At 46.9% G+C, this 27,769-nt stretch overlaps 2 protein-coding genes across 4 annotated transcripts in view; one reads left to right on the top strand and one right to left on the bottom strand.

Moving 5' to 3' along the window:
• Positions 1-338: 338 nt before the first annotated feature.
• Positions 339-10,210, bottom strand: LOC106607136 (ankyrin repeat and fibronectin type-III domain-containing protein 1). 3 transcript variants are annotated; one of them, XM_014203760.2, is made up of 18 exons: positions 10,127-10,210; positions 7,713-8,086; positions 7,246-7,501; positions 6,759-6,959; positions 6,503-6,616; positions 6,293-6,390; positions 6,025-6,115; positions 5,708-5,815; positions 5,376-5,475; positions 4,991-5,120; positions 4,759-4,878; positions 4,337-4,558; positions 4,067-4,233; positions 3,655-3,820; positions 3,285-3,447; positions 2,091-2,257; positions 1,787-1,985; positions 339-1,584 (listed from the first exon to the last, which is right to left on the bottom strand). In XM_014203760.2, exons 2-18 carry the CDS (start codon positions 7,872-7,874, stop codon positions 818-820), a joined length of 3,231 nt encoding a protein of 1,076 aa, XP_014059235.2. In that variant the 5' UTR covers positions 7,875-8,086; positions 10,127-10,210; the 3' UTR covers positions 339-817. The 3 variants fall into 3 exon arrangements, with proteins under 3 accessions (XP_014059235.2, XP_014059234.2, XP_045576382.1); XM_014203759.2 differs by having other exon boundaries at positions 9,978-10,167; XM_045720426.1 differs by lacking the exon at positions 10,127-10,210 and adding an exon at positions 8,594-9,354.
• An 879-nt stretch (positions 10,211-11,089) lies between these two features.
• Positions 11,090-27,769, top strand: part of mei1 (meiotic double-stranded break formation protein 1) — a 31,540-nt gene continuing 14,860 nt past the window's right edge. The window contains exons 1-24 of the mRNA XM_014203758.2: positions 11,090-11,365; positions 11,451-11,606; positions 11,811-11,934; positions 12,012-12,062; positions 12,434-12,507; positions 13,191-13,296; positions 16,736-16,939; positions 17,071-17,240; positions 17,389-17,503; positions 17,588-17,704; positions 17,870-17,969; positions 18,758-18,892; positions 19,051-19,159; positions 19,265-19,356; positions 19,459-19,606; positions 19,698-19,809; positions 19,959-20,019; positions 20,522-20,619; positions 20,851-21,028; positions 21,569-21,719; positions 22,970-23,257; positions 23,359-23,527; positions 27,205-27,309; positions 27,616-27,726. Coding sequence (XP_014059233.1) covers positions 11,457-11,606; positions 11,811-11,934; positions 12,012-12,062; positions 12,434-12,507; positions 13,191-13,296; positions 16,736-16,939; positions 17,071-17,240; positions 17,389-17,503; positions 17,588-17,704; positions 17,870-17,969; positions 18,758-18,892; positions 19,051-19,159; positions 19,265-19,356; positions 19,459-19,606; positions 19,698-19,809; positions 19,959-20,019; positions 20,522-20,619; positions 20,851-21,028; positions 21,569-21,719; positions 22,970-23,257; positions 23,359-23,527; positions 27,205-27,309; positions 27,616-27,726 — 2,968 coding nt within the window. The 5' untranslated portion in view covers positions 11,090-11,365; positions 11,451-11,456. The remainder of the gene's footprint in view (positions 11,366-11,450; positions 11,607-11,810; positions 11,935-12,011; positions 12,063-12,433; positions 12,508-13,190; positions 13,297-16,735; positions 16,940-17,070; positions 17,241-17,388; positions 17,504-17,587; positions 17,705-17,869; positions 17,970-18,757; positions 18,893-19,050; positions 19,160-19,264; positions 19,357-19,458; positions 19,607-19,697; positions 19,810-19,958; positions 20,020-20,521; positions 20,620-20,850; positions 21,029-21,568; positions 21,720-22,969; positions 23,258-23,358; positions 23,528-27,204; positions 27,310-27,615; positions 27,727-27,769) is intronic.

Genomic DNA, 27,769 nt, shown 5'->3' with positions numbered 1-27,769 from the left:
CAATAAACAATTCCGGACAAGGACATGGGGGGGGAACAGAGGGTTAAATACACAACATGTAATTGATGGAATTGGAACCAGGTGTGAGGGAAGACAAGACAAAACCAATGGAAAATGAAAGGTGGATCGGTGATGGCGAGAAGGCCGGTGACGTCGACCGCCGAACGCCGCCCGAACAAGGAGAGGGACCGATTTCGGCGGAAGTCGTGACAATATCCTCACCTTAATACCCAGTTGTCCTGTGTAACCTTCTCAAATACAAACACGTTTCTGAAAAGGATAATGTAAAAAAAGACAACTAACTTTTGTCTTATAAATAAAATGTGGAACAACACAAATACAGCTGAAAATATTTTTATTTGGTCATTTCATAAAGATAAACCATTCGACTGATTTTACTGTAGACTAGCTAGTTGTGTGTTAAAAGGACAAAAGTGCAACAGGTTAATAGAGTACAATACGGTAAAGAGTATTTTACTTTGAACAAAAGAGAATAGCAGTTGTGGATGTAGACAATCATACATCAATTCAGTTTAATACAAGGACAGGGAGACATCTCGCGTACAGAAGCACAGAACATGTCTAGCAGGTCTCTTGGAGACAGGCCCTTTATATCACCACTGGAACAACTACAGAGAGTAAGATAATGTGATGAGAAAACAACCATGAATATCCCACCGTTTGCCACACTCGCTTAAAGGCACTGAAAGCATATTAAGAATTTGTTAAGAATTGGTTGTCAAATTCTTCGAGAGGCACGATGAGAAAGTACAATGTATTTTGGTGTAACGTTCAGTCATAATAATATCTGGATACATCAGGATGCCTGGTTAGAGGAGTTCACCCACTCGACCTGGCTCCTGGCTGGCATGCTGTCCCCCCTGTTGCCAGCATGTATCATAGTGTCCTCTGTAGGTAAATCCCAGCTCTGGGTAGGTGTGGTCCTCACAATGGGAAGAGGGGCAGATGTGGCCAGCCCATCTAAATGACCTGAGAACAGTGTATCTGCACAGGTTCTGTCTCCTAAACTAAGACCTGCTGTCAGTGAGTTCATATCATGATGCACATCAGAGAGAGAGCAACCCTTAGGTCCACTCATCAAGTCAGAGTTTAGTCCAAAGAAAGCCTCGCTTTCATCAACTCCAAGACTTAAACTGTCAAACATATCCATCCTCCCAGGTACAGGGTCCTCTTCCCTCTCTTCATCTATCAAACTCAGTGTGGGGAAGATGATGTCCAGCTCTGGTAGAGGCGGGATCACATCACTGACAAAACTGTGAGGATACTCCAGTTCTCCACTGTAGGCAGCTGGCAGGTTCACAATGTCATGATCTGCCACTTCTGATTGGGCCATAATGTTATGATATACCACTTCTGATTGGGCCACACTGTCGAATCCAACTCCTGACTGGTCCAGGCTGTTGAACGCCACAACAGGCTGTTGGGCACTGAGGTCCACAGGGTACCCCCCTTTGCTAGCCCCCTCAATGAAACCCACAGCCATTTCATGGACCCCCGGGATACATATTGGATCAGAGATCTCACTGCTGACACCAATGTCTGTAACAGTACAGGCAATGCTCTCTAGAGGCAGTGGGAGGAGAGGGCCGACAGGAAGGACAGTTAGTTACATCAAACAGACAAAGGAAGTGACTGAATATCAAACTAAGGAATTAAGTGCATCACAATATAAAACGATTTTCTTCTCACCCCTGCCTGCTCTCTAATGCTCCAATCAAAGACAGTGAATAATGAATTAACTACATCTACTATATTAACAAGTCACCTGATATTTTCTTTTGAGAGAGTATGCGCTGGGGCCAGACTCTGGTGGTAGGCCTGTCATCCTCCTCATCGTCTGGGCAGGCAGGTGGGTCTCCTCCCATGACCAGGCCCAGAGGCACCGCCCCCACCCACTGTTTAGAGCGGACACACTGCAGGACATCCATGATCCACCGGGCCTCGCGCCACACCACCTCAAGACTCTAAACAGGGCAAAGGGACAGAGAGGCAAGGGGGCTCATTCCCTCTCATACACACATACTGTCCTCCTTTGATATCTATTTCATTACTCTCTATGGGTAGTCTACCTGTGAGAGCTGAGTGATGTGACCAAGGCGGTCTCTGGCCTCCTGCACCTCCTTCGTGTCCAGAGCTTCTCGCAAAGCCTGCTGGGACAGATGGGTGTCCAGCTCCAACCGAACCCAGACCTGACAGTACTGAGACAGGAAGTCTTGCTCGTACGTCCAGAAGTGCACTGTGAGACGTGAGGATTAGACAGAAAATAAAGAGAGAAATCTAAGCTCACCACCACTGACCGTTTACTCTGAGCAAAAACATAAATGACATGACACGTCTTATATTCTCTATGTTGTCCATGAACCTTTCCCTCAACGTCAATAAGACCGAGGAGCTAATCGTGGACTACAGGAAACGGGGGGCGAGAACGCCCTCATCCACATCGAGACAGGGCTGCAGTGTAGCGGGTCGAGATCTTTAAGTTCCTCCGTGTCCAAATCACTAAGGACTTAAAATGGTCCACACACACACAAACAGTCGTGAAGAAGGCACGACAGAGCCTCTTGCCCCTCAGGAGGTTGAAATCATCAAAACGTTCTACAACTGCACCATTGAGAGCATCTTGACTGGCTGCATCACCGCTTGGTACGGCAACTGCACTGACCTCGATCACATGGCACTACAAAGGGTGGTGTGGACAGCCCAGAACATCACTGGAGCTGAGCTCCCTGCCAACCAGGACCTCTATATCAGGCGGTGTGAAAGGAAGGCTCAGAAAATTGTTAAAGACTCCAGCCACCCCATAGACTGTTCTCTCTACTTCCGCACGGCAAGCACACACGCACACACTTCATTTGCTCACACACACATAACACGCACATACATTCATACTAACACCACACACATGCACACACACTCACATACATTCATCAAATACACTGCTGCTACTCTGTTTATCATATATCCCGATGCCTAGTCACTTTACACCTATACATATCTAACCCTCCCACTCCAGTATCCCTGCACATTGTAAATATGGTATTGGCACTGACCCTGTATATAGCTTACTTACTTTCTCGTATTCTTCTTATTTCTATTTCTGTGTCTTTGTTCTACTTTACTTTTTATTACTTTTTTTTTATAGTACTACTGATATTGATTACTGCATTGTTGGGAAAGAACAAACAAGAAAGGCATTTCACTGTACTTGTGCACGTGACAATAAATACTTAAAACTTAAACCCAACCCTAGCACCAATACATACCCAGCTCAAAGATCTGCAGTGGCATTGTGAGGCCTGGCTCCTTGGTGCCCACTAGGGGCCAGTAGCTAGAACTGAAGTCCTCACTGGGGGGCAGCAGGAGCAGCATGGACATCTTATCCCCAAACTGCAGCAGCTCCCGAGTGTACACACCATACTGATATGCCTGTAGGAGAGGAGAGCAGGGGGAAACAAGTGATGATCAGAGGATGAGGACAAGAGGTGAAGAACATCGAGAGAGAGAAAAAGAAAAAAGAAAAGAATACGGAGAGAAGACAAGAGGAGGTAAAAGAGGTGTATCACATGATACAGTATAACATTTAAATGAGCTCTAAAAGCATGTGAGTTGGAGAGTGAGTGAAACCATGGTTACCCTGTAGAGGGGGATGTTGAGCTTTGTCAACAAGAGAGTGACAGCGGCCCTGAGTGACCTCACAAACTCCCCCAGCCCAGAGCTGTCCATCGAGGTCTCATCCTCACCCTCTGTGTCCTCATTGGCTGTTAACATGTTGTGGCTTTGTAACCACGCCCATTCATCACTAAAACAAAAATGCGGCCCAAGACACATCACAAGGAACTATCATTAGCAAAGATCTCATCTGACCAGTCAGTAATCCTTAAAAACACTAGAAAAACATTGAGGACACACTTCACTTCAAGTATTATACAGTATTCCATTTCATCATCAGCTATACCAGGTCAGAACAGTTTAAAAGTCAGTCTGTACGTGGTAGTGCATACTGAACTCAGTGGTAAGCTCAGTGGTAGTATGTTAGCTGTGTTACCGGGACACATGGGGATTGTGGCGCATTCTGGCGTGGCATAACAGGTTGGGCAGCCTCTGGGGCACTAGAACCCTGATCTGCTCCACTGTGCTGCACAGCTTCAAGATGCCCACGTACAGGCCAGGCTGGGCCCACTGGACACTGCGTCTGTGGAAGGACAGCTTCTCCTGGTGAGGGCCACAGAGAAAGGCATTGTTGTATTAGCACAATAAGAAGCCTTACTACTGTATATAAACACAAGCACACAGTGGCCCAGCCAGGAAGGGTCACCTTGAGCTGCTCTGTGAGGGTGTCCATGGCAGTAGGCTCTGGGAGTAGAGGGGTCCTGCTCCGGTTCTTCTCCAGCCAGGCCAGGGGGACCCAGTGGAGAGGGAGGTCCGGGGGTTTTGTGTGGGCCGCACAATCCTTCACTGTCACCAGTAGGACGTTACCCTGCCTGTCCTTCAGAGGCTCATAGTACACCTGCCCCAAGTCTACTGTCCCCAGAGAGGACTGCAGAGAGAGGCAGGGAAGGAGAGAGGGAGAAAAGTAATGAAATATTAGAATAAAAATAGTGAAAAGGAAAGTCAACGAGAAACAGGCAGTGAAAGAGAAAGCTCACAGAAAATGTTGTCTCTTCATCTTTGCTAGGTGCTTGATTGATGAGAAGACCATGTACAGTGACCTATCAGTGTACATTATCATTTTTTCACCTGTAGTTGTGCTACAGCCTGCAAAATATTGTGCCTGTTCTGAAGTAGTGATGAAGAGGAGGAGAGAGCGGAGGAGAGGGCCTGCTGGAGCCAGGGCACCTGCTGCCACGCACAGGACAACTGTAAGAAAAAGAGAGAGGGATAGAAAGATAGAAAATAGACAATGTAACTTTGGAACATATATTTCATACAGGTATACCTACCAATGTATTCAATTAGATTGATAGCTAACCTTGGCAAACCAAAGGAAGTCCTGAGTGATGGAGGTGGAGCAGCACTGGATCTCCACCAATGGGAGCTGGTCATCTGCTGTGACCAGGATGTTTTCCTTTCTGTAGAACACAGTTGCCAGGTATACACCCCTAACAATGAGGCAAAGAGGAAGAACAGAGGAGAGAATAAGATTAGTTTCATCCTAACGAGGGAAGACAGAAAAAAACTAAATAGAGAGGTAGGTGCAATAAAGGGAGGGCAGAAAGGGACTGAAACACTTGTTTGAAGAGTAGGGGATGTACTGAGGGAACAGAAACAGAGTGGGATCTTTCTCTAAATGTAACCATGGGAAATGTTAGTGGCAGAGATACAGAGTTGTTGGGTGAGGAGCATTGCCATCTCACCTCTGTAGGAGACGGACAAACTTGGTGGCTGACTGGAAGAGCAGCTTCAGGCTTCGAGACATAGACAGGCGCTTACTGGGGCTATGGGGCTTCGAGCTCTCTATGGGCCACAAAACAAAGGAATGAGACATTCAGACATGGAGGACCATGTGAAAGAGCCAGAGTATTATTTTGAGTGACTGATACTGTTTACTTTCTCATGTATTATACAGGTATTGAATGTACAAGGATGTTTATCTTACACAAATCATTTGATTAGTATATTCTTTCCCCTTGTATGAGAGGCAGAACTGAGATGCTGTATCTATGTTATGGTTCAAGAAGTACACTACCTATACAGTATCCCTTGTAGTGTGGCTCTCTGGTCTGCTCCAACAGTCTCCTGGCTAGAGCCTCCTTGTTCCTGCTTGGAGTTTTCACACCCATACACTCCCTCCAGCCTGCAGAGGGAGACACAGGCCACCAGTGTTCACTGATATTCATTGTGGAGTCATATGATCCAAGGTGTTTTCTTCAAATGGCTGAGGTTGGTATTTGGGGAGCTGATTCTTGATCTGTGATTAGGGGCAACTTCTACGCAGAGCATTGATGATAATATAGAATATCAGAAAGCTCTTTTGTCTGGCTGTCTGCAGTTCCATTTACTCACTGGAGGGGGCAGCACTGACTGGGCTGGAGCTCTGAGCCGGGCCCCATCCCTTCACATTGTAGGCGGTCACTCTCACAAAGTAGTGCATTCCCTAAGAGACCAATACATTATCATCATGACTTAACCTTACAAACAGGCAGACCAGGGCAAATAACTTTACATTGTAGTTGTTCATTTATGCAGGTAACTGAGAGAGATGAGGTTTAGTGCCTCCTAGCCTCAGGGTGTTCTGGTTCAGGAGATGTGACCGGGGTCGTGTGTGTCTTACTGTCGTGAGTCCAGTGATACTGTGGACGGGGGTCTTAGTGTCGATCACCTGGGCTGAGCCAAGTATGCTCTCGAAGTTGGCAGAGGTGCTCCATTCCACTGTAGGAGGTGACAGGAAGACAGACACGGATGTATCTATGATATTGAGGACTGAGTGGTAATTGAAATAGTGATTAGAGCCAATGTTAGAGATGGAGTAGTAGAACCCCACCTCTGTAGCGTGTGATCAATCCAGTGGCGATACCGGTTGGCTCTCGAATGGACACAAACAGGGAAGAGGCACTGGTCACAAACAGTGACACACTACTGGGAGGGCCAGGGAGGTCTACAGGACACAGAGAGATGGAGAGACCCGCCGACAGTAAACACAGACTTGGAGCAAAAAGTACATAACATAAACAAATCAATGAGACTGGCTTGAGCGCATCATACATGTCCTTCATCACCCCTGACCCCTAGCCTCTGACCTGTGTGGTGGAAGCTCTCCCTCATCCTGCAGTACAGCTGCTGCCGCAGAGTCCAGAGGTGGAGCTGCCTCTGTATGTCGGCCTGCACATGTGGCCCCGCCCCTGCTCGACCCAGTAGCTCCTCCCTCCTGTCCTCCACCTGCCTGCCGGCCAACATCACCAGGGCATCCAGCTTGCACAACCACTCCGCTGGAAGACACACTGAGAGGGAGGGAGGGAGGGAGGGAGGGGATAGAGTGTGGGAGGGAGAGATAATAAAAAGGTTTTGCATTATTTACACAGTGTGGGAACAAGATAGAGGGAAAGGGTGACAGGAATTATATCTGTAAACATTACATTTAAACATCACTCACTAGTAGTCACTACCCCAAAACTAATAATGTCTTAATGTACTGGAGGATCCATTGTTTGTGTGAAATGTGTACAACTGTTACTTGACCATCTCTTGATTCCACTGATTCCATCTACGTCCCTGTGTAAGACTCACAGACGGGGTTGTGTCTGGCTCCTGCCTTTGTCAACACGTGCAGCAGAGGGGAGTTCTGGGTCAGAGCAGCCACGTCCAGAGGTACCAGGCCCTGCTCACTCACTCTGTTTACACCTTTCTCCCTCTCTCTTTCCCAGTCCTTCTCTTTCTTCTCTTTATCACGTCCTCCTCCTCCGCCACACACTCTGTCCCTGAATAGCAGGCTCTGCACCGCCAGGGTGTCCTCATTCTCCACTGCCTCCCACAGGTTCTTATACTAACACAGGGGTAGGAGAGGGGGGATTGAGTGATAAATAGGCACATGGAGGGATACAGGGTGAGAGGGTACATCGTCATGGGCATGGCAGAAAAATGCAGGAAGAAAATGTTACTTTAGATGATAGTATGGAACAACAATATAAGACAATTCTCAAAGTTAAAACACCCCCAAATGGATGCAAAATTCACTTTCTCTCAGGATATCTTACTGTGTGAGTGGCCTTGCATGGATGTTTCGGCATGTCTGTCTCCCCGGAAAAAGAGGACTCTCCGCCCCTCAGCCTGACCGACAGGTTTCTGTAGATGCGTTTCGGTGAAACGGGACCCAGAGAGCGCCGCCGCTGTGGCGGGTTTCTCACCGACACAGACATACAATAGATGGCACACACACAATTGGTAGAGAGTGTGCACAGCAGGATACAGGAGTTACAGGGAACGAGATTGGAGCAAAAGAGAAGATGGTGGATGGATGATGGAGAGGTCACAGAAAGACAGAAGGAAGAGAGGAATGGTACACGGGGGAGGGAGAGGGGGAAGAAGGGAGGATGAAGGGGGTGTGAAACAGGAAGAGGTCTTTAGAGGACTAGAATGGAGTGATACAGTAGGAATAAGATGAGGGAGGGAAAAATAGATTAAAAAAAAACAAAAAACAGAACAAAGTCAGTCTTACTGTCATCTTACCAGCTGTTAAAACAGTTGCAGAAATGTATCACTACTTAGGGGTGCCTGGGTTGAGTTGAGCAGCACTGCGTGTGGGTGGATAAGTGGATAAAAGTTACAATGCCTGAGCAGAGCAGATGGAAAATGCCTCACAAAAGTTAGAATATCTCACTCTTCTCCCCTTTATTCCCACTTTCTAGTCTAATGCCTTATGGCTTTTCTTCCTACTCAATGGAGTCTCTGCACAAAGCAATCTCACCATCAATCTAATTAACTGAGGAATAGAAGTCTACAGAGTGCACGGTGAAAGCTATTACACTGGGTGCTCCTGAGAACAAACATGTCATACATATAGAACCATTTATCTGCCCTCACATTTGCCTTTATCGTGTCTTACATTAGTGATGGATAATTGTCTATTCTTCTTCACCTCTTTTCAGACAGGAAAAACCAGCAGCATTGTATCCTGCACCGTTCACTGTCTTCATAATCCAGCTGCCCACTTTCCTTCCAAAAGCCCCCTGACACTTTTTTGTTGCTTTGACCAAAATGCTTCTTTCACTTTTATTTTCTCTCCTCAGTCACTACACTCTCTTCCATCCTCTTTCTCTCTCCCTCGCTCTCTTCTGCCTTTTTTCAACTCCTCAGCTTTCCACCTGCTTCCATCCACATCGTAGTGTTATTCAGACACAAAATGCCTCCCTGGCAAGAGATGCCCTGACTCCATCTCCTGTCAAAGGTCATTTTCCCTTATCCATTTCCCCTCATCCCTCATTCTAATGGAAACGAAAGCCACATTCAATCTTCATGTCTGTCTGGTCATGTTCTGACTAACTCCGTTGTGTCTCCTAGAGAAAGTGAATTCTCCCTTAGCTTGTACTGGTACTGTGGCACTTTCCTGTGGCCTTAAGGCACCTGGTGTCCCCAGCTGGCATTCTGTACCTTTTATATGCCCACTTATGACATAACAATCCTTCACTCCTCTTACCACCTGCACCGCCTTCTCATGCATAGGGAAAAGATAAGGGTGAGACCTCCTCACTGTTATTGGTAGATTCAGTTCTATTGTTTGTTCATTGTGCATTTCATCTCTTATGGAAAGTGCTGATCTGTATCTGTGAAACTGGTTGAGTGACGGGATTAGTGTCTATGCTGTATGGAGGTGCCAACAGATACCAATCACAGGACAAAAAGACTTCATGTAAACAAGAATTGACATTAAGTAATTTGAGTTGATATTGAAGCTTCTATGAAGTAGCATTAACATATTGCTATGCAGATTGTCACTATTATAAATGTATTCCATTCTGTTGTGGCTTTTTTGTAGGCCTAAGCATTTGCTTGATAACAGACAAAGCAACGTTTCACAGTAAGTCTATACAGAAATATTCTATGACTCATACCTGGCACCAGGAAGTGATGCTGTTACTTGAAAGAAACGCAATAATTGCGTGAACCAAATAAGGGAACGTTGGAAGATTTTGTATACATACAGATAATGAATAAAACATTCCTGAAACATTACACAAGCATCTGACAGCAGCCAAAGCGCAAATGCAACAGTTATGCCAATGTAATAAATACACAGTTGTTTGAGTTAATGAAAGTTTAGAAAATGATCCAATTAGAATAGAATGCACAACATCATATTCAGCATGCACATCGCATGCAAACGAATTTACAAACAGTGGGAAATTACAAATGAGTTTAAAAATAAAAAACATTTTATACCCTATTTTATACCCTGGTTGTGTGTTGTAGTATGAATTATTAGGCAGGTAAATATGTTAGATTAAAAGTGTACAAGACAATACCTTCCGTAGATGTAAGCTCCTGCTTCCCCTTGTCACATATTACACCACAATCACCACGAAAGCGTCAATTAAAAGTCAATAAATTAATTCTAAAGTTACGATAGAAATCGGAATTCACTCATCCCTCTCAGTGCGGTTAATCCACTTACATGAATTTTCACTTCTCACGGTCAAGCGAACCTGCTCCGGACGCTCATCATACAATTTGGTACCTCACGCCCCTCCCATCTCTCTCTCTTTCTCTCTCTCCTTCACATATGCTGAGGCTTACATTCATGGACCAATTCAGAATTCACATTATTATACAGCTAGATGGAATGAAGTAGATAAAGTAGTGGCTCCATATCAATAGGCTAATGTTAATATTCCTCAGTCACTTTGCATCAATAACCTAATTGTCAAATGTAAGCCTATTACAAAATGTGAAATAAGTAGCTAATGCAATGATAAAATGCTTTGTACACCTGTTCTACAGAACTATCCATGTATTACATTCTGAAGTCTCTTATTTTTGCCTCCACATTAGTCAGTCAGTCTTTTTTGGCTGGTGGTCACAGACCTATGGTGTCTCTAAGCAACGTCAGTCTTGTCTGTCATTTCGACAGGAAGCTGAGCATCACACAGACTGAGAGACACACTGTGACATGATTCAGAGCAACAGACCACGGCCCCTATGTATGAAGATGAATGATGATATGAACATCTGAAGAAATGCAGACCCCAGCTTCTGAGACCTTGGCCTGTGCAGATCAGAGCACTCAGATCAAAGCAAATGAGATATTATGATTTTGTTTTAGGTCCAACCCCCCCCTTCCAACACCTTGACAGGAGTCAGATCACTAACTCGCTCTGGTCCAGGGCGTTACGTGCGGCCGAGCCTGCCATTATGACAGGCCACCAGCGGTGCAGTGGGCTTGTGTTGGACAAAAACGTATTTTATTCCTGGCCTCAAGACTGCCACAGGCAGTGCACTTGTTTTTGATCATCGCAGGTTCAAATTCGGCTTGAAATAAAGATACCTATTTCTGTGGCAGTCCAAATATCAATGACGTGATTTCATTGGTTGAGACCGAAATGAGCCTTGCAGTCACATGATTCACTATTGACAGTTTTGCCGCGAACATCAGTAGCTAGTTAGCTACATGACTTTCTTTAGAGAAGGTTCAATCTCTGACTTCTCTAGCTACTTGGCTAGACTTGATTGCATTGTTTGTAATAACATACTTTTTTGGCAGTTAGTTATTTAAGACAACGTTAACCTATTCATTTTAACCCATTATCTGGTAGGTTGAATAAAACGAGCAAATTATCTCTGGTGACAGTCAGCTAGCTAGCTAAGCTAAAGTTAGCTAAAGTTGGCTAGCAACCGCGGTAGGAAAGGCAAGAAGGTAGGTTACAATACATTTACTTTAGCTACATTGAAAAATGAGTTACACAATAAATCAAAACATTCTGGTCTGAATTGATTTTCAGGGTAAAATGACGAGCGTAGACGTGATTTATGAAAAGATTCACTTCAGGCACGATCCGAAATGGTCTGTTAGTGTTCGCATGGGTCACCCGGACCAGGGCGGCTTGATGATCTGCGTAGCTTGTGTCATTGAGATGATGGAAAGCAACAACGTTGCGGTATGATATCTAAATATTGAACATGTTTTATTGCCCACAAATTGGTATTTCTGCTACAACATGACATGAGCTACCATCAACCCTTATATGCACTTGGCTACCCCTGTGGTTCCATCATTTGTTTTACTCTGAGTGTCCAGGGTATCTTGAAAGGCGCAAATAAAATGTATTATTATTATAATGACATCTCTTGCCCTTCAATAGTCTGTGAGAAAGTCTGTGGCGCTGTCAGGAATCAGTGGGGTCCTGAAGAGCTGTCCTGGGGCTCTGAAGGAGCTGCTACTACAGGACCACAGGGTCTGTCTGCATTTCACAGCATCTTTACTGGGTAAGAAAGATACACACAGACAATCAAACAAAGCCTTGCTTTATCTCTAACATTATTTGACTCTGTTTTCCGTACAGGAATGCTTCACACAGTAGAGGACCCAGCCACTCTGGAGCAGGCCATACAGGGTAACAGGAAAGCTTAAATGGCCTGATTATACACACGGCTGCTTGAGAATGCTCACTCTTTACTGACTAAATCACAATATCTTTGTACTATTGTCTCAACTTGTACCTCATGTCACCACATTCTATAGCATGACCAGGTTCATTGGCTCTCATAGTCTGGGTTGAAGAGAGATATGGGTTGTTGAGTGCCTCAGCAGAATTGTTAGTGTTGCTGGTTATGGAACCCCACAGGACCACTGTATTGAAGCACTAACAAAATCACTGTGTGCACTGTGCCAGGGTAAAGTGTGAAATGCACAATTTGCAAGTTTTCAAAACCGTGTCAATTGAGCTCCATGAATAATGTTATAAGTCTCTGTGTCTTGGTTCAGTGCTGGTTCAGCTGCTCTTGGAGTTACAGAGTGAACAGTATGTGCTCTACATCTTGGATGAGATACACACACAAGTGAGTAATATCACACATACAGGTCTATCACCGCCTCTCTGTTCCAAATTCACTCAGAAACAAAGAGCCAGGAATAAATGCCAGATAGAATCTCATGCCTACCCATTGTTTGACACTAAGCTTGTCGATAGACTTGTATTTTCCACTGTTTTGGTCATCACTTTATTGGCTTTGTCTGTTAATATTAACATGTTTCTCTCAGTCCAACACTCCTTTACCCCAGCAGATGACTAGGTCTACTACTAGACCACACACACACACACACACACACACACACAATCCAACATCAGTTGGGTAAAGCCAGCTTGTTTGGTAAACAGTTGAAATGTTGGCTCTGTAGTCTGTGTTGTTGTGTCACCTTGGGATACAGTGGAAAGTCTAGTGTAAGCAGCAGGTGGTAGGGCTGTCTGTAGGGTTGACTGGGTATGATAACAGCGGGCTGAGGTGTGGACAAGTCCTCTCACACTACTAGGAAGAAACTTGATTAGATTCACACGATGAATAAAGAAGTTGGTGCACCTGTGTTACTGGTGGGAATGGAAGGGTTGTGGACTAGCTGTCATTGACAGACTGACAGGAATGAAGTCATATTGTACTCTAGGAATAGATTGATTTGGTTGGTATGAATTTAGACACAAAAGTGTGTGAAAATGAGTGTAGAGCCTCCTCTGTCCCATGTCCAGCTGTGTGACCAGTCCAGTGTGAGGGGTTTCCTGCCCACCTTCACCTTCTTGGGGAAGCTGGTAGATGCTGTTCCTTCCCTGCCACAGAGCCTGGCCTCCAGCCATGGTGAGACAGTGTACCACACCACCACCATCTCTCACTAAGCTCACATTAAAATACTCATCTCCTTTGTGCTACCAGTTGAGTGTTTACCTTCGTTCACCCTCAATGCGTTCTCTGCCATATTGATTTTCCCACCATTACCTGTGTAATGACCAGGTACTTGGTCCATTAGTCATTTGTATCTTAACTTAGGTCAGGTGGTGCTGGCATATTATTGAGAGGTTTTAGCCTGTTTGGTGGTGCGCTGAGTGTGTTATTGTGAATTTGCGTGTACTGGTTTTATAGTTTGGCCGTGGCTACGAATACTGAGTTTTCACCCCCTGCACCGGCCCTCTGGAAACCTCTTTATCAAAGCTCAGGATCTGCACGTTATTTTACACACACGTTTTCTACATAGCTGCTGCTCACGCTCCACCTCCCTTCACGTTTCTCTCTGTACTCACCCTATGAAACAAGATGTAGCCGATCTCGCTGCCTCATGTTTTTGAATAGCTGAAATAAAAACCACGCAGCTGCACTAGCAGGACGCAGTCCCCACACATCGCTTTGGAGCAGTCTGCGTTTTGTGTGACGATGTAGGCTAATCTTTATAGTTGCTGCCATATCGAAGCCACCAGCCAGAGTTGCTGAAAAACAACACTACTACTTTGACTGCCTTTCTGCCTCCGGCTGTCTGCCTCCGGCTGTCTGCCTCCTGCTGTAGCCAATGTTTGCAATAATGATGAAAATGGAACATTAATTGGACGACTGCATGTCTGTGTCTTGCTTGTATTTGATATGCTGCCTATATAGCTGCATGTATAACTCCCCACTTGAGTTTTGCATTGGGGCAAAAAAACTATCTGCATTTTAACCACACACAAGGCCCTATAACTGCTATTTAGTCTCTCAGTGATCACGGCATGAGTAAGCTACCTACAGCTGTTCCACGTCTGGGCACCTGAACGATCTAGGCTGCCGACCGACCGGTAACCAGAGTCTGAAAATGGGCGAGTTCATTTTGCATCGCCCAGTTCCCCGGATGCTTATGTTTGCAATACTGTGACAACAGACACCAAGTTTGTACAAACATGTTGATCATGTATTTTTTGTGCAACATGTAAATAGCTGTATGTAGCCTAATTCCCACCCTGAGAAAATTAAATGAATTTGCTCTTATGCTTAATAACCTACTGGGGTATGGAATGCAATAGTTGTAACATGTCGACCATGTCTTTTGTGTACAACGTTCATTGGAGATCAAGGGGGCGGGGGAAGCAGCAGTGGAACACTGAGCAGCAGCCAATCAAGGAGGGGGGAGCGGCAGGGAGCGGAGCACTGAGCAACAGCTACGTAGGTAGCAGAGTGGGCAGCAGCTACATACAGTTGAAGTCAGAAGTTTACATAGACTTAGGTTGGAGTCATCATGGGAAAATCAAAAGAAATCAGCCAAGCCCTCAGAAAAAAAATTGTAGACCTCCACAAGTCTGGTTCATCCTTGGGAGCAATTTCCAAACGCCTGAAGGTACCACGTTCATCTGTACAAACAATAGTACGCAAGTATAAACACCGTAGGACCACGCAACCGTCGTACCGCTCAGGAAGGAGACGCGTTCTGTCTCCTAGAAATGAACGTACTTTGGTGCGCGAAGTGCAAATCAGTCCCAGAACAACAGCAAAGGACCTTGTGAAGAAGCTGGAGGAAAGGGCACAAAAGTATCTATATCCACAGTAAAACGAGTCCTATATAGATATAACCTGAAAGGCCGTTCAGCAAGGAAGAAGCCACTGCTCCAAAAACAGCATTAAAAAAGCCAGGCTACGGTTTGCAACTGCACATGGGGACAAAGATCGTACTTTTTGGAGAAATGTCCTCTGGTCTGATGAAACAAAAATAGAACTGTTTGGCCATAATGACCATCGTTATGTTTGGGGGAAAAGGGGGAGGCTTGCAAGCCGAAGAACACCATCCCAACCGTGAAGCACGGGGGTGGCAGCATCATGTTGTGGGGGTGCTTTGCTGCAGGAGGGACTGGTACACTTCACAAAATAGATGGCATCATGAGGAAAGAAAATTATGTGGATATATTGAAGCAACATCTCAAGACATCAGTCAGGAAGTTAAAGCTTGGTCGCAAATGGGTCTTCCAAATGGACAATGACCCCAAGCATACTTCCAAAGTTGTGGCAAAATGGCTTAAGGACATCACTGTCAAGGTATTGGAGTGGCCATCACAAGGCCCTGACCTCAATCCCATAGAAAAGTTGTGGGCGGAACTGAAAAAGCGTGTGCGAGCAAGGAGGTCTACAAACCTGACTCAGTTACACCAGCTCTGTCAGGAGGAGTGGGCCAAAATTCACCCAACTTATTGTGGGAAGCTTGTGGAAGGCTACCTGAAATGTTTGATCCAAGTTAAACAATTTAAAGGCAATGCTACCAAATACTGAGTGTATGTAAATTTCTGACCCACTGGGAATGTGATGAAATAAATAAAAGCTGAAATAAATAATTCTCTCTACTATTATTCTGACATTTCACATTCTTAAAATAAAGTGGTGATCCTAACTGACCTAAGACAGGGAATTTTTACTGGGATTAAATGTCAAGAATTGTGAAAAACTGAGTTAAATGTGTTTGGCTAAGGTGTATGTAAACTTCCAACATTAATGTCTTTATATTTAGCCACGGAACTTTCGGGTTCCAGAAAATCCGGAACCCGCAGCCTCTCTGTAATAGTTTTGTGTGTGTGGACATCATCAGTGTTTTACTATTTTGTCTAAGCAGTGCTGTGTCATGAGTCCATGTGGACTGCCGCTATTGACGGTGCCTGCCTGTCAGCGAGCTCACGCCTCCCAGCTGATAGACAGGCACTGAGGCCCTGAATACAGAGGGAGAGTACAGTACAGGGGGAGAAACTATTCAGTACAGAGAACTCAACTCACAAATAGTAGCCACTGCTTGTTTTTAATCATCTAATGTCGAATTGACCTCATTATTTTCCTTTACATTACTTTGCATAGTGTTGAAATGCACAGGCAGATGTGTTCTCCCTCCTTTCTCTCCTGCCGTTTGTATTGTGGTGTAACCGGACCTCATTGGAGCCGGGAGTCTCTCCTGGCTGGCTGCCTCTGGAGTCTGACGGGCCTCTAACTCTCAGGCTGGCTGGCTTGTGTGAGCAGCTCAAGCTGGCTGCGTCAAAGTTAAACAAACTCAATTCAACCGGGTGTCTGACTGAGTCTGGTGTGTAGTATCAGCCTGCCATGTTTTATACACACAACTGTCTGTTCACCGCTACTCTCAGCCAAGAGTGTAGCTGGGGTTTAGTTCCTGCTTTGTTCACCGTTTGTTTTCTCACCCATCGCCCTTATGTTCTGTCTGTCTCTGCCTTAGTGTGTGTCTATCTCATTTCCTCTCCCCCCACCTCCCTTTTTCATTCTCTTCCTCGCTCCCCTCTCGCTCCAGTGCCCCTGTTGGAGCGGTTGTGCTCCACTCTGCTCTACCCAGACGAGGCTCTGAAAGCCTCGGTCTTCTACGTGTGGCAGAGGGTGTGGGCGACGGGGGGAGCGGCCCAGTCCCTGCCCTCCCCCCTCAGAGACAGGGTGTGTATGCTGCTGATGCAGACCCTGGCCCACGCCTGCTCCTCTCAGCTCACCATCAACTGCCTGGGTGAGAACCATCATATTGTAGGGGGACGGTGCTTATTACCATATAATAAGGGGTAGTATCATATGTGCACGTAACCTAACATTTAGTATGAATCAGTGAATATGGAAGTGTGTTTTCTGTTTGTGCATCAGGCTTCCTGAAGCAGCTGTTGAAGCTGGGTGAGGTGGTGTCTGTGCTGATGAACAGCCCCTGTGAGCAGATCCGGTCTGATCTGGATCAGAGCCTGGACCAGGACCAAGAGGCCCAGTCCAGCACCCAGCTCTCCCTGGAGCGCTGCCCACTGCCACTCATACTCAAAAAGGTTTTCACCAATCTACCACCATTTTTTGTTAAAATGTGAGAGCTTCTACTGTCTCTACTGCTGCTATCTTTGACTGATTGCATTGAGTGTCTATAAAACAGCAGTGTTTGAAGACATTGTCATGACGACTAACGTGTGTGTGTTGTAGCTGTTGCTGTGTGGGGATGAGACATTGCAGGTGGCCAGTGCTCAGTGTATGGCTGATATCCTGGTCCAGTCCCCCAGCCAGTACTGTGCTTCCTTCATCCAGGCAGACGTACCTGGTGAGAGAACTTGTTTGTGCGTCTGAGATGCCTCTCTGTTAGTGTGTCTTTCTCTCCTGTGTCTCAGCATTCTCTCTCTCCCAGAGTTTCTGTTTGAGCGTCTGAACAGTGGCAGTGAGGTGTTGCTGTGGTCCGTCTACAGCTGTCTGCTGCTGCTCACTGAGGACCCGCTCTTCTTCTCTCAGTGTCACTCTGTCTACGGTGAGAGAAAAGAGGGCACGCGCACACACACACACACACACACACACACACACACACACACAATCACAGTATAGCATCCTAGGATTACTGAGCAAGACGTAATAGTCACTGTGTCTGTGTGTGTGTGTGTGTGTGTGTGTGTGTGTGTGTGTGTGTGTGTGTCAGGTATTGAGTCTCTGGTACGCAGTCTGAAGGAGGCCCTGAGGCTGACTAACGTGGAGGTGCAGAGACAGGGCCTGCTGCTGCTCACAGAGATACTGGAGAGGTGAGGCATCGGGTCTGTCTACCTCGTACATAACAGTAGAGAGGTGAGGCATCGGGTCTGTCTACCTCGTACATAACAGTAGAGAGGTGAGGCATCGGGTCTGTCTACCTCGTACATAACAGTAGAGAGGTGAGGCATCGGGTCTGTCTACCTCGTACATAACAGTAGAGAGGTGAGGCATCGGGTCTGTCTACCTCGTACATAACAGTAGAGAGGTGAGGCATCGGGTCTGTCTACCTCGTACATAACAGTAGAGAGGTGAGGCATCGGGTCTGTCTACCTCGTACATAACAGTAGAGAGGTGAGGCATCGGGTCTGTCTACCTCGTACATAACAGTAGAGAGGTGAGGCATCGGGTCTGTCTACCTCGTACATAACAGTAGAGAGGTGAGGCATCGGGTCTGTCTACCTCGTACATAACAGCTGGTCTATTTGACATTTTGTGAATGTATCGCAAGTTGTCCTTTACGTTCAGTGAAAGTGACAAGACTGGTCTCAGTGCTGAACAAGCACGAGAGAAAGCCGTGAGCGAGAGGGGTAATTTGACCTCATTCACAGCATCTCGTATTTTTGAATACATTTTTTATTTCACTTGGCAAGTCAGTTAAAAACAAATTGTTATTTACAATGAAGGCCTACAGCCGTGGGTTGTTTCGAGGATTTTCCAGGTTCCTCTGGGCTGTCTGACCACATCTCTAATGGTGCCATGTGGCTGACATCAGAACAACACTGTGGAGCGTTGTGACAGAGACAGGTCACAGCTGTTTATTATCTGTGTCTCTCTCCAGGCAGCCTGCGGGGGTACGTCTGTTCCCCAGCGCTCCAGGGTTTGTGGCTGTGGCAGAGGCAGTACTCTCTGGAGTCTGCTCCCCCTGTCTGCAGGTGGCAACACAGGCTGCCCACGCTGCCACCGCCCTCCTCAGGTACGTACAGACAGACAGACAGACAGACAGACAGACAGACAGACAGACAGACAGACAGACAGACAGACAGACAGACAGACAGACGCATGCAGGCTGTGAGCACCACACACGAGCTAAAGAGACATGTTGATTTCCCTCTCTCTACTGTGTGTCTGTAGGGTGAACCACCAGTCCAGCCCAGTACAGTACAAAGAGCTGGAGAAGCTGGTGGAAGACATTATTGCTCGGTGCACTGAGCTGCCCATACCTGCCTCCTCGCGGTGCCGAGTGAGTCAGTCTCTGTCCACCTTTGTGTGTCAGCAAGGGGACAACTTCACTTCAGGAATCATTGGAAAGGTTTCTTGACTGTGTCCCTGTTACTCTTTCTTCCAGGTGAGCCTCAGAGGAGCTGAGCCCAGCAGCCAGGCCTCGAGAGAGGGAGGGTTTCTACTCCAGGCCCTGGTCTGTTTCCATGCTGCCTGCAGGTCAGTGAGGCAGAATGCAATTGTTGCAGTCACAGAATAACATTTACCCTCCCCCCTATTTTCAGTGTGTTTAATGTTTGTTTGTGTGTCTGTGTGTTCCAGGTTAGTGGAGCAGTGTTCGTCTGAGCCTGGCCTGAAGGAGAATGTGTTCACAGCTCCATCCAAGCAGGTTCAGGGTCAGGACCCGCTGGAGTCCCTGTGTCTGTGTCTGCTACACTGCTGTGACACTGTTTGCATCCCCACCGTCACAGTGAGCCCCGCCCCCAGCACACACACACGTTCATGCACCATGTGTATACACGTACACACTCACACACGTGTGTTTGTGTGTGTGTGTGTAGAGGCATTGTGAGCTCACCCCCAGCGCCCAGGTGCTCCAGCACTTCCTCTCCATCCTGTCGTACCAGTTCTCCCTTCTACCCTCCCTCATGCCCCTCTTCGCTGCCAAACTAGGTGAGGCATGTTGTCTGAGGGTAGGGGGATCATTTCTTTCCATCATTGTTTTTCTCACCCCCAGGTATTATGACCCATGTCTCTGTTCTCCCACCATACCTCCGACTCATCCACCTCCTCCTCCATTCTTCTTCCTCTCTTCTTTCCAGCATCCTCTGGTTTCTTCAGGCTTGTTCTGGAGCACAAAGCTGTCCTCTGTGCAGGAAACAGGTAACAGGAGAACCTGAGGACACACACACAGACCACTATCACCCCCCAGACAGGTCATTGCTAATGGCGCTGTTATAGTGTGGACTTGTTATTGGGTGGACCCAGTTAAAGTGCCCAGGAACGTGAGAGTTGACACACAGAAGCTTCTTTCACATCATTTTGTTTCAGTCTGGCCATGAAAGCGCTTCTCTCATCCGTGTATCAGTCTTGTCTGTCTGTGTGCAGAAGAAGAGGAAGCTCGCAGGCCAGGCTGGCTATGTGGTTGTGCTTGAGGTTCACTAACTGTAACTCTCCCCTATGAGCTGTAATGAAACTGAGTCCAAAGTGCATTTGGATATTTTTTTTAACTCAATTGAAATGCTAAGTCAGAACATTTAATGCACACAGGAGTAGGTTTGATACTATTATTAGATATATTGTATAGAAGATAACATCTACCTTTGTTAGTTGTCCCTCTCTCTCTTTCTTTCACACCCACTCGCTCTTTCTCATCTCACGGTAGAAACCCAGCTCTGAACGCAGTCTGCTGTGGTTTTCTGCAGAGGCTCAGTGTGTCTCTTCTGTCCCAACCAGACCCTGCAGCCAGCATCCTCCCACGAGGTACTGACACAACACTTTAGCCACAAAAAACACAGTAGCATTAAGGTTTCATGTCACAGTAAAGCACTTTGTAGCACTTAGTCTGTGGAGAAGGCCTTTTGGACTCTGTTATGCAAGGTAATGTGTGGTGTGGATGTCCTGTTTGTGACTGTGATACAATTCAGTAATGAACAGGTCTACTGAGAGCTGGTGTCAGTGTCTCTCTCTCTCTCTCTCTCTCTGTGTTCCCAGACTGTGAGGAGATAGAGGCTGTGTTGAGGTCCAGCCTGCCCTCTCTGTGTTGTCGTGTGTGTGAGTGGCCCTCTCTGCTGTGTGAGTCCCCAGGGCCCCAATGTGACCCTGCCGCCCCAAGGGCTACTCAGTACTGTCTGCTCACATTGCTGCACCTGGCCCTGCAGCATGGAGACAGGTACTTGGGGACACTGGCACAGTTGTATGGTTATTAACGACACGGCATTGCTTTGTATGTGTGCCATTCAGAGGTTCAAGGGGCAAGACAAAATATTTAAGTGCCTTTGAACGGGGTATGGTAGTAGGTACCAGGCGCCCTGGTTTGAATGTGTCAAGAACTGCAACGCTGCTGGGTTTTTCATGCTCAACAGTTTTCCGTGTTTGTCAAGGATAGTCCACCACCCAAAGGACATCCAGCCAACTTGATACAACTGTGGGAAGCATTGGAGACAACATGTGCCAACATCCTTGTGGAACGCTTTCGACACCTTGTAGAGTTCATGCCCCGACTAATTAGGGCTGTTCTGAAAAAAGGGTGCAACCCAATATTAGGAAGGTGTTCATAATGTTTTGTACACTCAGTGTGTGTGTGTGTGTGTGTGTGTGTGTGTGTGTGTGTGTGTGTGTACAATACACTTCCTGTACCTATCACCGTACCATCAATCGTTGTGTGTGTGCACGTTAACCATAAAAGTGTGTGTGTGTGTGTGTGTACCAGGCTGCTCCCTGACTCCACGGTGTTCTCCTGTGTGGTGACTCTGCTGTGCTCGGTGCAGGAGCAGGGAGACTCAGCTCTGCCTCCCTGTGTGCTCAGGTCTGCCCTCTACCTGCTGTCTGTCACACAGGACAAGAGCCCTGACCTGGACTGGGTAAGTCAACTCATTTCAATACGGTGATAATAGTGGGCTGCTGGCGCTCTAACAACATGTAATAAATTGCAGAAGGGTTGTTCATTCCTTGGAGTATTTAACTGAAGTTGTAGTCAATACAATAGAATCCCACTTTGGTGCGAAAGGCTCCAACTAACACTCTTCATTCTTGGAACTCGGTTATGGAGTTACATCAAGGATATATACCTTTCTTTTTAAAAGCTGGGTATTAATGAAACCGAAAGAGAGAGAGTTTTCCCTTTTATGTCCACAACAGTGTTAACACGACTCTAGTCCTTCCCTTTGACGCGTACGATCACGTATTTGTGATCGTTGATGAGTGGGTCCTGCAGCGTACGATCTCAAAGATGCGATTGGAACAGTAGCAACAGGACGTATGACACAACAAACGCGTCTAAACAGCATTGTTGTCTGAACAGCATCTAAATATATTATGGTACTGACGGAAAAATAAACGTCTTAAACTTTATTCCTCAATTTGACATTTTTATTGTAAAAGATGAATGTGAACTTCGTCATCCAAGCATCACACAGAACACATCCACAGCCAAACTCATTCCATAAACCAGTCTAAATGACAGGTTGTGCTGATGTACCACATCTCTGGTGAGCACGAGAGACTAGTGTAATGTTGTTTAGAAAAGAAATGTGTGTCAGCTAAGCTAACAGCAGCTAAATTCTTTATGATGGCAGCCATGTTTTTTATGTTTGACTTGGCAAAATCTCCCTAATCCCAGAATGCCATTCACTATAAGACGCAAATAAACAGTCAAAGATGGCTGCGCTCATTGCCTGAAAAATATGAACTTAGTTTAGCCACTTTTCAGCATATTACAAATCGTCAAGGTACTTGTTACAGTATATACAAGAACCGGAGCACATGACTTGACAAGCCGTTTACTGTTTTTGACAAATCACAAAGCAAATAAAATGTTTTCACCTCACAGACCATCACACTAAATACAAGCAAGCCTACTGCCTAGCCTAACCATAGCACGAAAGCTAAATAGGGATGAAAACATTTTAGGGGGGTTAATTTCATTTATGGGGGGTTTAAGTCCATGGGGGTAGAAATGGGGGGAAAGTATTGTGGGGGGATATGATGCAGGAAATATTACTAAGTGTAAGGACCGACGTTGGAGTCGAGAAGCAGGTACAGGGAGTCAAACATTTAATGAGTAACATTCTTTAGTCCTCTGTCGTCCCCGTCCCCCCTCTCTCCTGTCCAGGCTCCTCTAAACTGCATCAGCAAGGCCCTGTCCTCCAGCCCCAGTTTTGCCTCCCTCTACACCCACCACCCTCCACTCCTACACTTCCTCTTCCGCTACCCAGAGCTGGCCGAGCACTTTGGGCCCCAGGTCCTGGAGCTGTGGTTGTCCCACCGTGCTCAGGCCACACCGCAGTCAGACACAAACAGTAAGAAGACAGAGGGCCCGTCAGAGCAGAACCAGGATCCAGACAACACAGCCCTGCTGACTCTGCTGGAGAAGAGCCCCACTGTCATACTGAACTTGCTGGTGAGGGAGGGAGACCCCATGTACTGTCCAGAGACTGGGCACAAGCCTGTTTCTTTGCCAACCCTAGCTCTCTGCATGAACCCCTGCCTCTCTGTCTGTAGGGCATGGTGTGTACCAGGGAGGCTCCCCTGGCAGAACGTGCTGTAGAGGTGCTGGGGAGTTTCCTGCAGGGCCGGCGGGGCTGTAAGGCCAGCCTGTGTACCCTACTCAGACCCACTCTGCTACAGCTGCTCCAGAGACTGGGCCTGGAGAGCAGCCAGGGCACAGGAGGTGAGGAGAAAAACGAGAGTATACCATTATTTATATATATAGTCTATCTATATAATTAGCCATATATCCTCATGTTACAAATACAGTTGGTAAAGAAGATCCATGTATACTGAACAAAAATATAAATGCAACATGCAACAATTTAAACGATTTTACTGAGTAACAATTCATATAAATAAATTCATTAGGCCCTAATCTATGGATTTCACATGACTGGGCAGGGGCGCAGCCATGGGTGGGCCTGGGAGGGCATATGCCCACCCACTGGGGAGCCAGGACCAGCCAATCAGACTGTCTCCACAAAAGGACTTTATTACAGACAGAAATACTCCTCAGTTTCATCAGCTGTCCGTGTGGCTGGTCACAGACGATCCCGCAGGTGGAGAAGCCGGATGTGGAGGTCCTGGGCTGGCGTCGTTACATGTGGTCTGCGGTTGTGAAGCCATTTGGACGTACTGCCAAATTCTTTAAAACGATGTAGAGAAAGGAACATTCAATTGTCTGGCAACAGCTCTGGTGGACATTCCTGCAGTCAGCATGCCAATTTCAAGCTCCCTCAAAACTTGAGACATCTGTAGCATTGTGTTGTGTGACAAACAACACATTTAAAAGTAACCTTTTACTGTCCACAGCACAAGGTGCACCTGTGTAATGATCATGCTGTTTAATCAGCTTCTTGATATGCCACACCTCTCAGGTGGATGGATTATTTTGGAAAAGGAAAAATGCTCACTAACACGGATGTAAACACATTTGAGAATAATAAGCTTTTTCTGTGTATGGACCATTTCTGGGATAAAAAAATAAATCAAAAATTCAGCTCATGAAACATGGGATCAACACTTCACATGTTGCAGTTGATATTTTTTGTTCAGTGTAGTTGCAGGGAGAACAAAGCGGTGTAACGGCCGTCTGAAGGAGTAGACCAAGGCGCAGCGTGGTTAGTGCTCATCATGCAGGCGACTCTGGCACAGGACGGACCGGCGGGCGACTCTGGCACAGGACGGACCGGCGGGCGACTCTGGCACAGGACGGACCGGCGGGCGACTCTGGCACAGGACGGACCGGCGGGCGACTCTGGCACAGGACGGACCGGGCTGGGGAGACATGTAGGAGGCCTGGCTCTGGACGCAGGCACGGGACTCACCAGGCTGGGGAGACGCACTGGAGGTCTGGAGTGCACGGCCTGCACAACCCGTCCTGGCTGAGTTGTTACTGTAGCCCAGCACGGGCGGAGCGCTGGCACAGGGTGAACTGGGCTGTGCTGAGGAATGATGGCTGCTGTGCGTAGAGCAGGCGCAGGGTAGCCTGGGCCTAGGAGACGCACTGGTGGCCAGATGTGCTGCGCCGGCGCACTTCTCCCTGGCTGGATGCCCACTCTAGCACGGCACTTGCGGGGGGCTGGTATCGACCGCACCGGACTGTGCGTGCGGATGGGCGAGACCTTGCGCACTTCCGCATAGCACGGTGCTCTCCACATCAACCGCTCCCCACGTTAAGCACGGGGAGTTGGCTCAGGTCTATTGCCTGACTCCGCCAATCTCCCTGTGTGCCCCCCCCAATTATTTTTTGGGGGGCTGCCTCTCAGGCTCCCGTAGCTGACCTGCCTGTTCCTCCCAGTATCGCCGTTCCGCTTTAGCTGCCTCGATCTCCCACTGCGGACGGCGATACTCCCCAGGCGTTGTCCAGGGTCCTGCCCTATCCAGGATCATCTCCCAAGTCCAGGAGTCCATAACCCTCTGTTCCTCCCTACCACGCTGCTTGGTCTTCTTGTGGTGGGTGGTTCTGTAACGGCCGTCTGAAGGAGTAGACCAAGGCGCAGCGTGGTTAGTGCTCATCATGTATTTATTTGATCTGAACACTGAAACAAAGAAACCAATAACGACAGCCAAACAGTTCTGTCAGGTAAGTAATACAAAACAGAAATTAACCACCCACAAAACCCAAAGGAAAACAGGCCACCTAAGTATGGCTCCCAATCAGCGACAACGATGTACAGCTGTCCCTGATTGAGAGCCATACCAGGCCAAAACAAAGAAATACAAAATATAGAAAAAAGGACATAGAATGCCCACCCTAGTCACACCCTGGCCTAACCAAAATAGAGAATAAAACCCTCTCTATGGCCAGGGCGTGACAAGCGGCTTCACTCTGTGGCGTGATATCAAGTCCAATAGAAGAAAATGTGCTTTGACGTTCCTCTCCTATAGGAGCAGGCAGAGAGAATTTAACTAGAGCAGCTCCACAAACAGCCGAAAGTGACATCACATCCACCCCCCAACAGTGTCCCAGAAAGCTTTTATCAAGGCTGGGTTACACTGCATACATATACTCTCCTGCCATCCATTCCGGCGGATGGATACCTATTGAGGTTGTGTAGGTTAATTGCTGTAGCGCAAGGGCACACCACAACTGTGTCCACTCTGGGGGGTTGAACTAACTAGTTACCATCAGCTGTCCCACTAGAATACGCTGCACCATATCATTTGCATTAATAAACTCAGCAAAAAAGAAACGTCATCTCACTGTCAACTGCGTTTATTTTCAGCAAACTTAACATGTGTAATTATTTGTATGAACATAAGATTCAACAACTGAGAACATAAACTGAACAAGTTCCACAGACATGTGACTAACAGAAATGGAATAATGTGTCCCTTAGCAAAGGGGGGTCAAAATTCAAAATCAAAAGTAACAGTCAGTATCTGGTGTGGCCACCAGCAGCATTAAGTACTGCAGTGCATCTCCTCCTCATGGACTGCACCAGATTTGTCAGTTCTTGCTGTGAGATGTTACCCCACTCTTCCACCAAGGCACCTGCAAGTTCCCAGACATTTCTGGGGGGAATGGGCCTAGCCCTCACCCTCCGATCCAACAGGTCCCAGACGTGCTCAATGGGATTGAGATCCGGGCTCTTCGCTGGCCATGGCAGAACACTGACATTCCTGTCTTGCAGGAAATCACGCACAGAACGAGCAGTATGGCTGGTGGCATTGTCATGCTGGAGGGTCATGTCAGGATGAGCCTGCAGGAAGGGTACCACATCAGGGAGGAGGATGTCTTCCCTGTAACTCACAGCGTTGAGACGATCAGCTGTCCGTCCTGTCTCCCTGTAGCGCTGTCTTAGGCGTCTCACAGTACGGACATTGCAATTTATTGCCCTGGCCACATCTGCAGTCCTCATGCCTCCTTGCAGCATGCCTAAGGCACGTTCACGCAGATGAGCAGGGACCCTGGGCATCTTTCTTTTGGTGTTTTTCAGAGTCAGTAGATAGGCCTCTTTAGTGTCCTAAGTTGTCATAACTGTGACCTTAATTGCCTACCGTCTCAAAGCTGTTCGTGTCTTAACGACCGTTCCACAGGTGCATGTTCATTAATTGTTTATGGTTCATTGAACAAGCATGGGAAACAGTGTTTAAACCTTTTACAATGAAGAGCTGTGAAGTTATTTGGACTTACGAATTATCTTTGAAAGACAGGGTACTGAAAAAGGGACGTTTCTCTTTTTGCTGAGTTTATATACTTTATATTAACCTATAATGCTGTAGGGTGACTATCTAATGTAAATAAAATGCAGCCAGGGGAGTATGGAAATTAGTGTTTTGGCCTCTTTCTTGCTCTTTCATCTCTCTCTCGTTAATTATTTCTCCCCCTTATTCCTCTCCCAATCTCTCTAGCCGTGGGCTCTCTCCCTCTGGTCCTGAGGTTGCTGTGCCTGATGCAGACCAGTTGCTCCACTGAGAATGAGATGGACGGCATCCACTTCAAACTGCTCTACCACGGTGAGGTCACAGGGTCAAAAGGAGTCAGCCATGCATAATTCACTCAGATCTATAGCTTTGGTCCGACGTCATAACTTCTCCACTAGTTTTCGCTGTACTCACGCTGTACTCACTCTCTACATTCAGTATCAGTTCAATCGATATTTAAATGCCTTAGGGTTTTTGCTCACATCAACAAAGCATATGACATAAGCATAATCTGAATTTGTAGATGAAAGTAGTATTTAAGTATCAGTAACATGTCGGCTTTCTTCTGACTATAGACGTTATGATCTTGTCTCCTGTCTTATTGTGGGCGCGTTCCAGTGAGTAACCTGGCAGGCAAGCTGCAAGCCTCCAACACTGAGTGTCTGCTGCCAGCCTTCAGCTACCTGTACTGCTGTCTGCGCCTGTCCCCCCCTCACTGCACTGACAGAGGTGACAAACTCAGTCTGCCACCCTGTCCTTCTCATTAAGTGCA

Source organism: Salmo salar, chromosome ssa06 (genome assembly GCF_905237065.1).
Source record: "Salmo salar chromosome ssa06, Ssal_v3.1, whole genome shotgun sequence".
Taxonomy (NCBI): Eukaryota; Metazoa; Chordata; class Actinopteri; order Salmoniformes; family Salmonidae; genus Salmo; species Salmo salar.
Note: the sequence above shows the minus strand (reverse complement) of the source record. Positions and strands in the feature narration are given on the sequence as shown.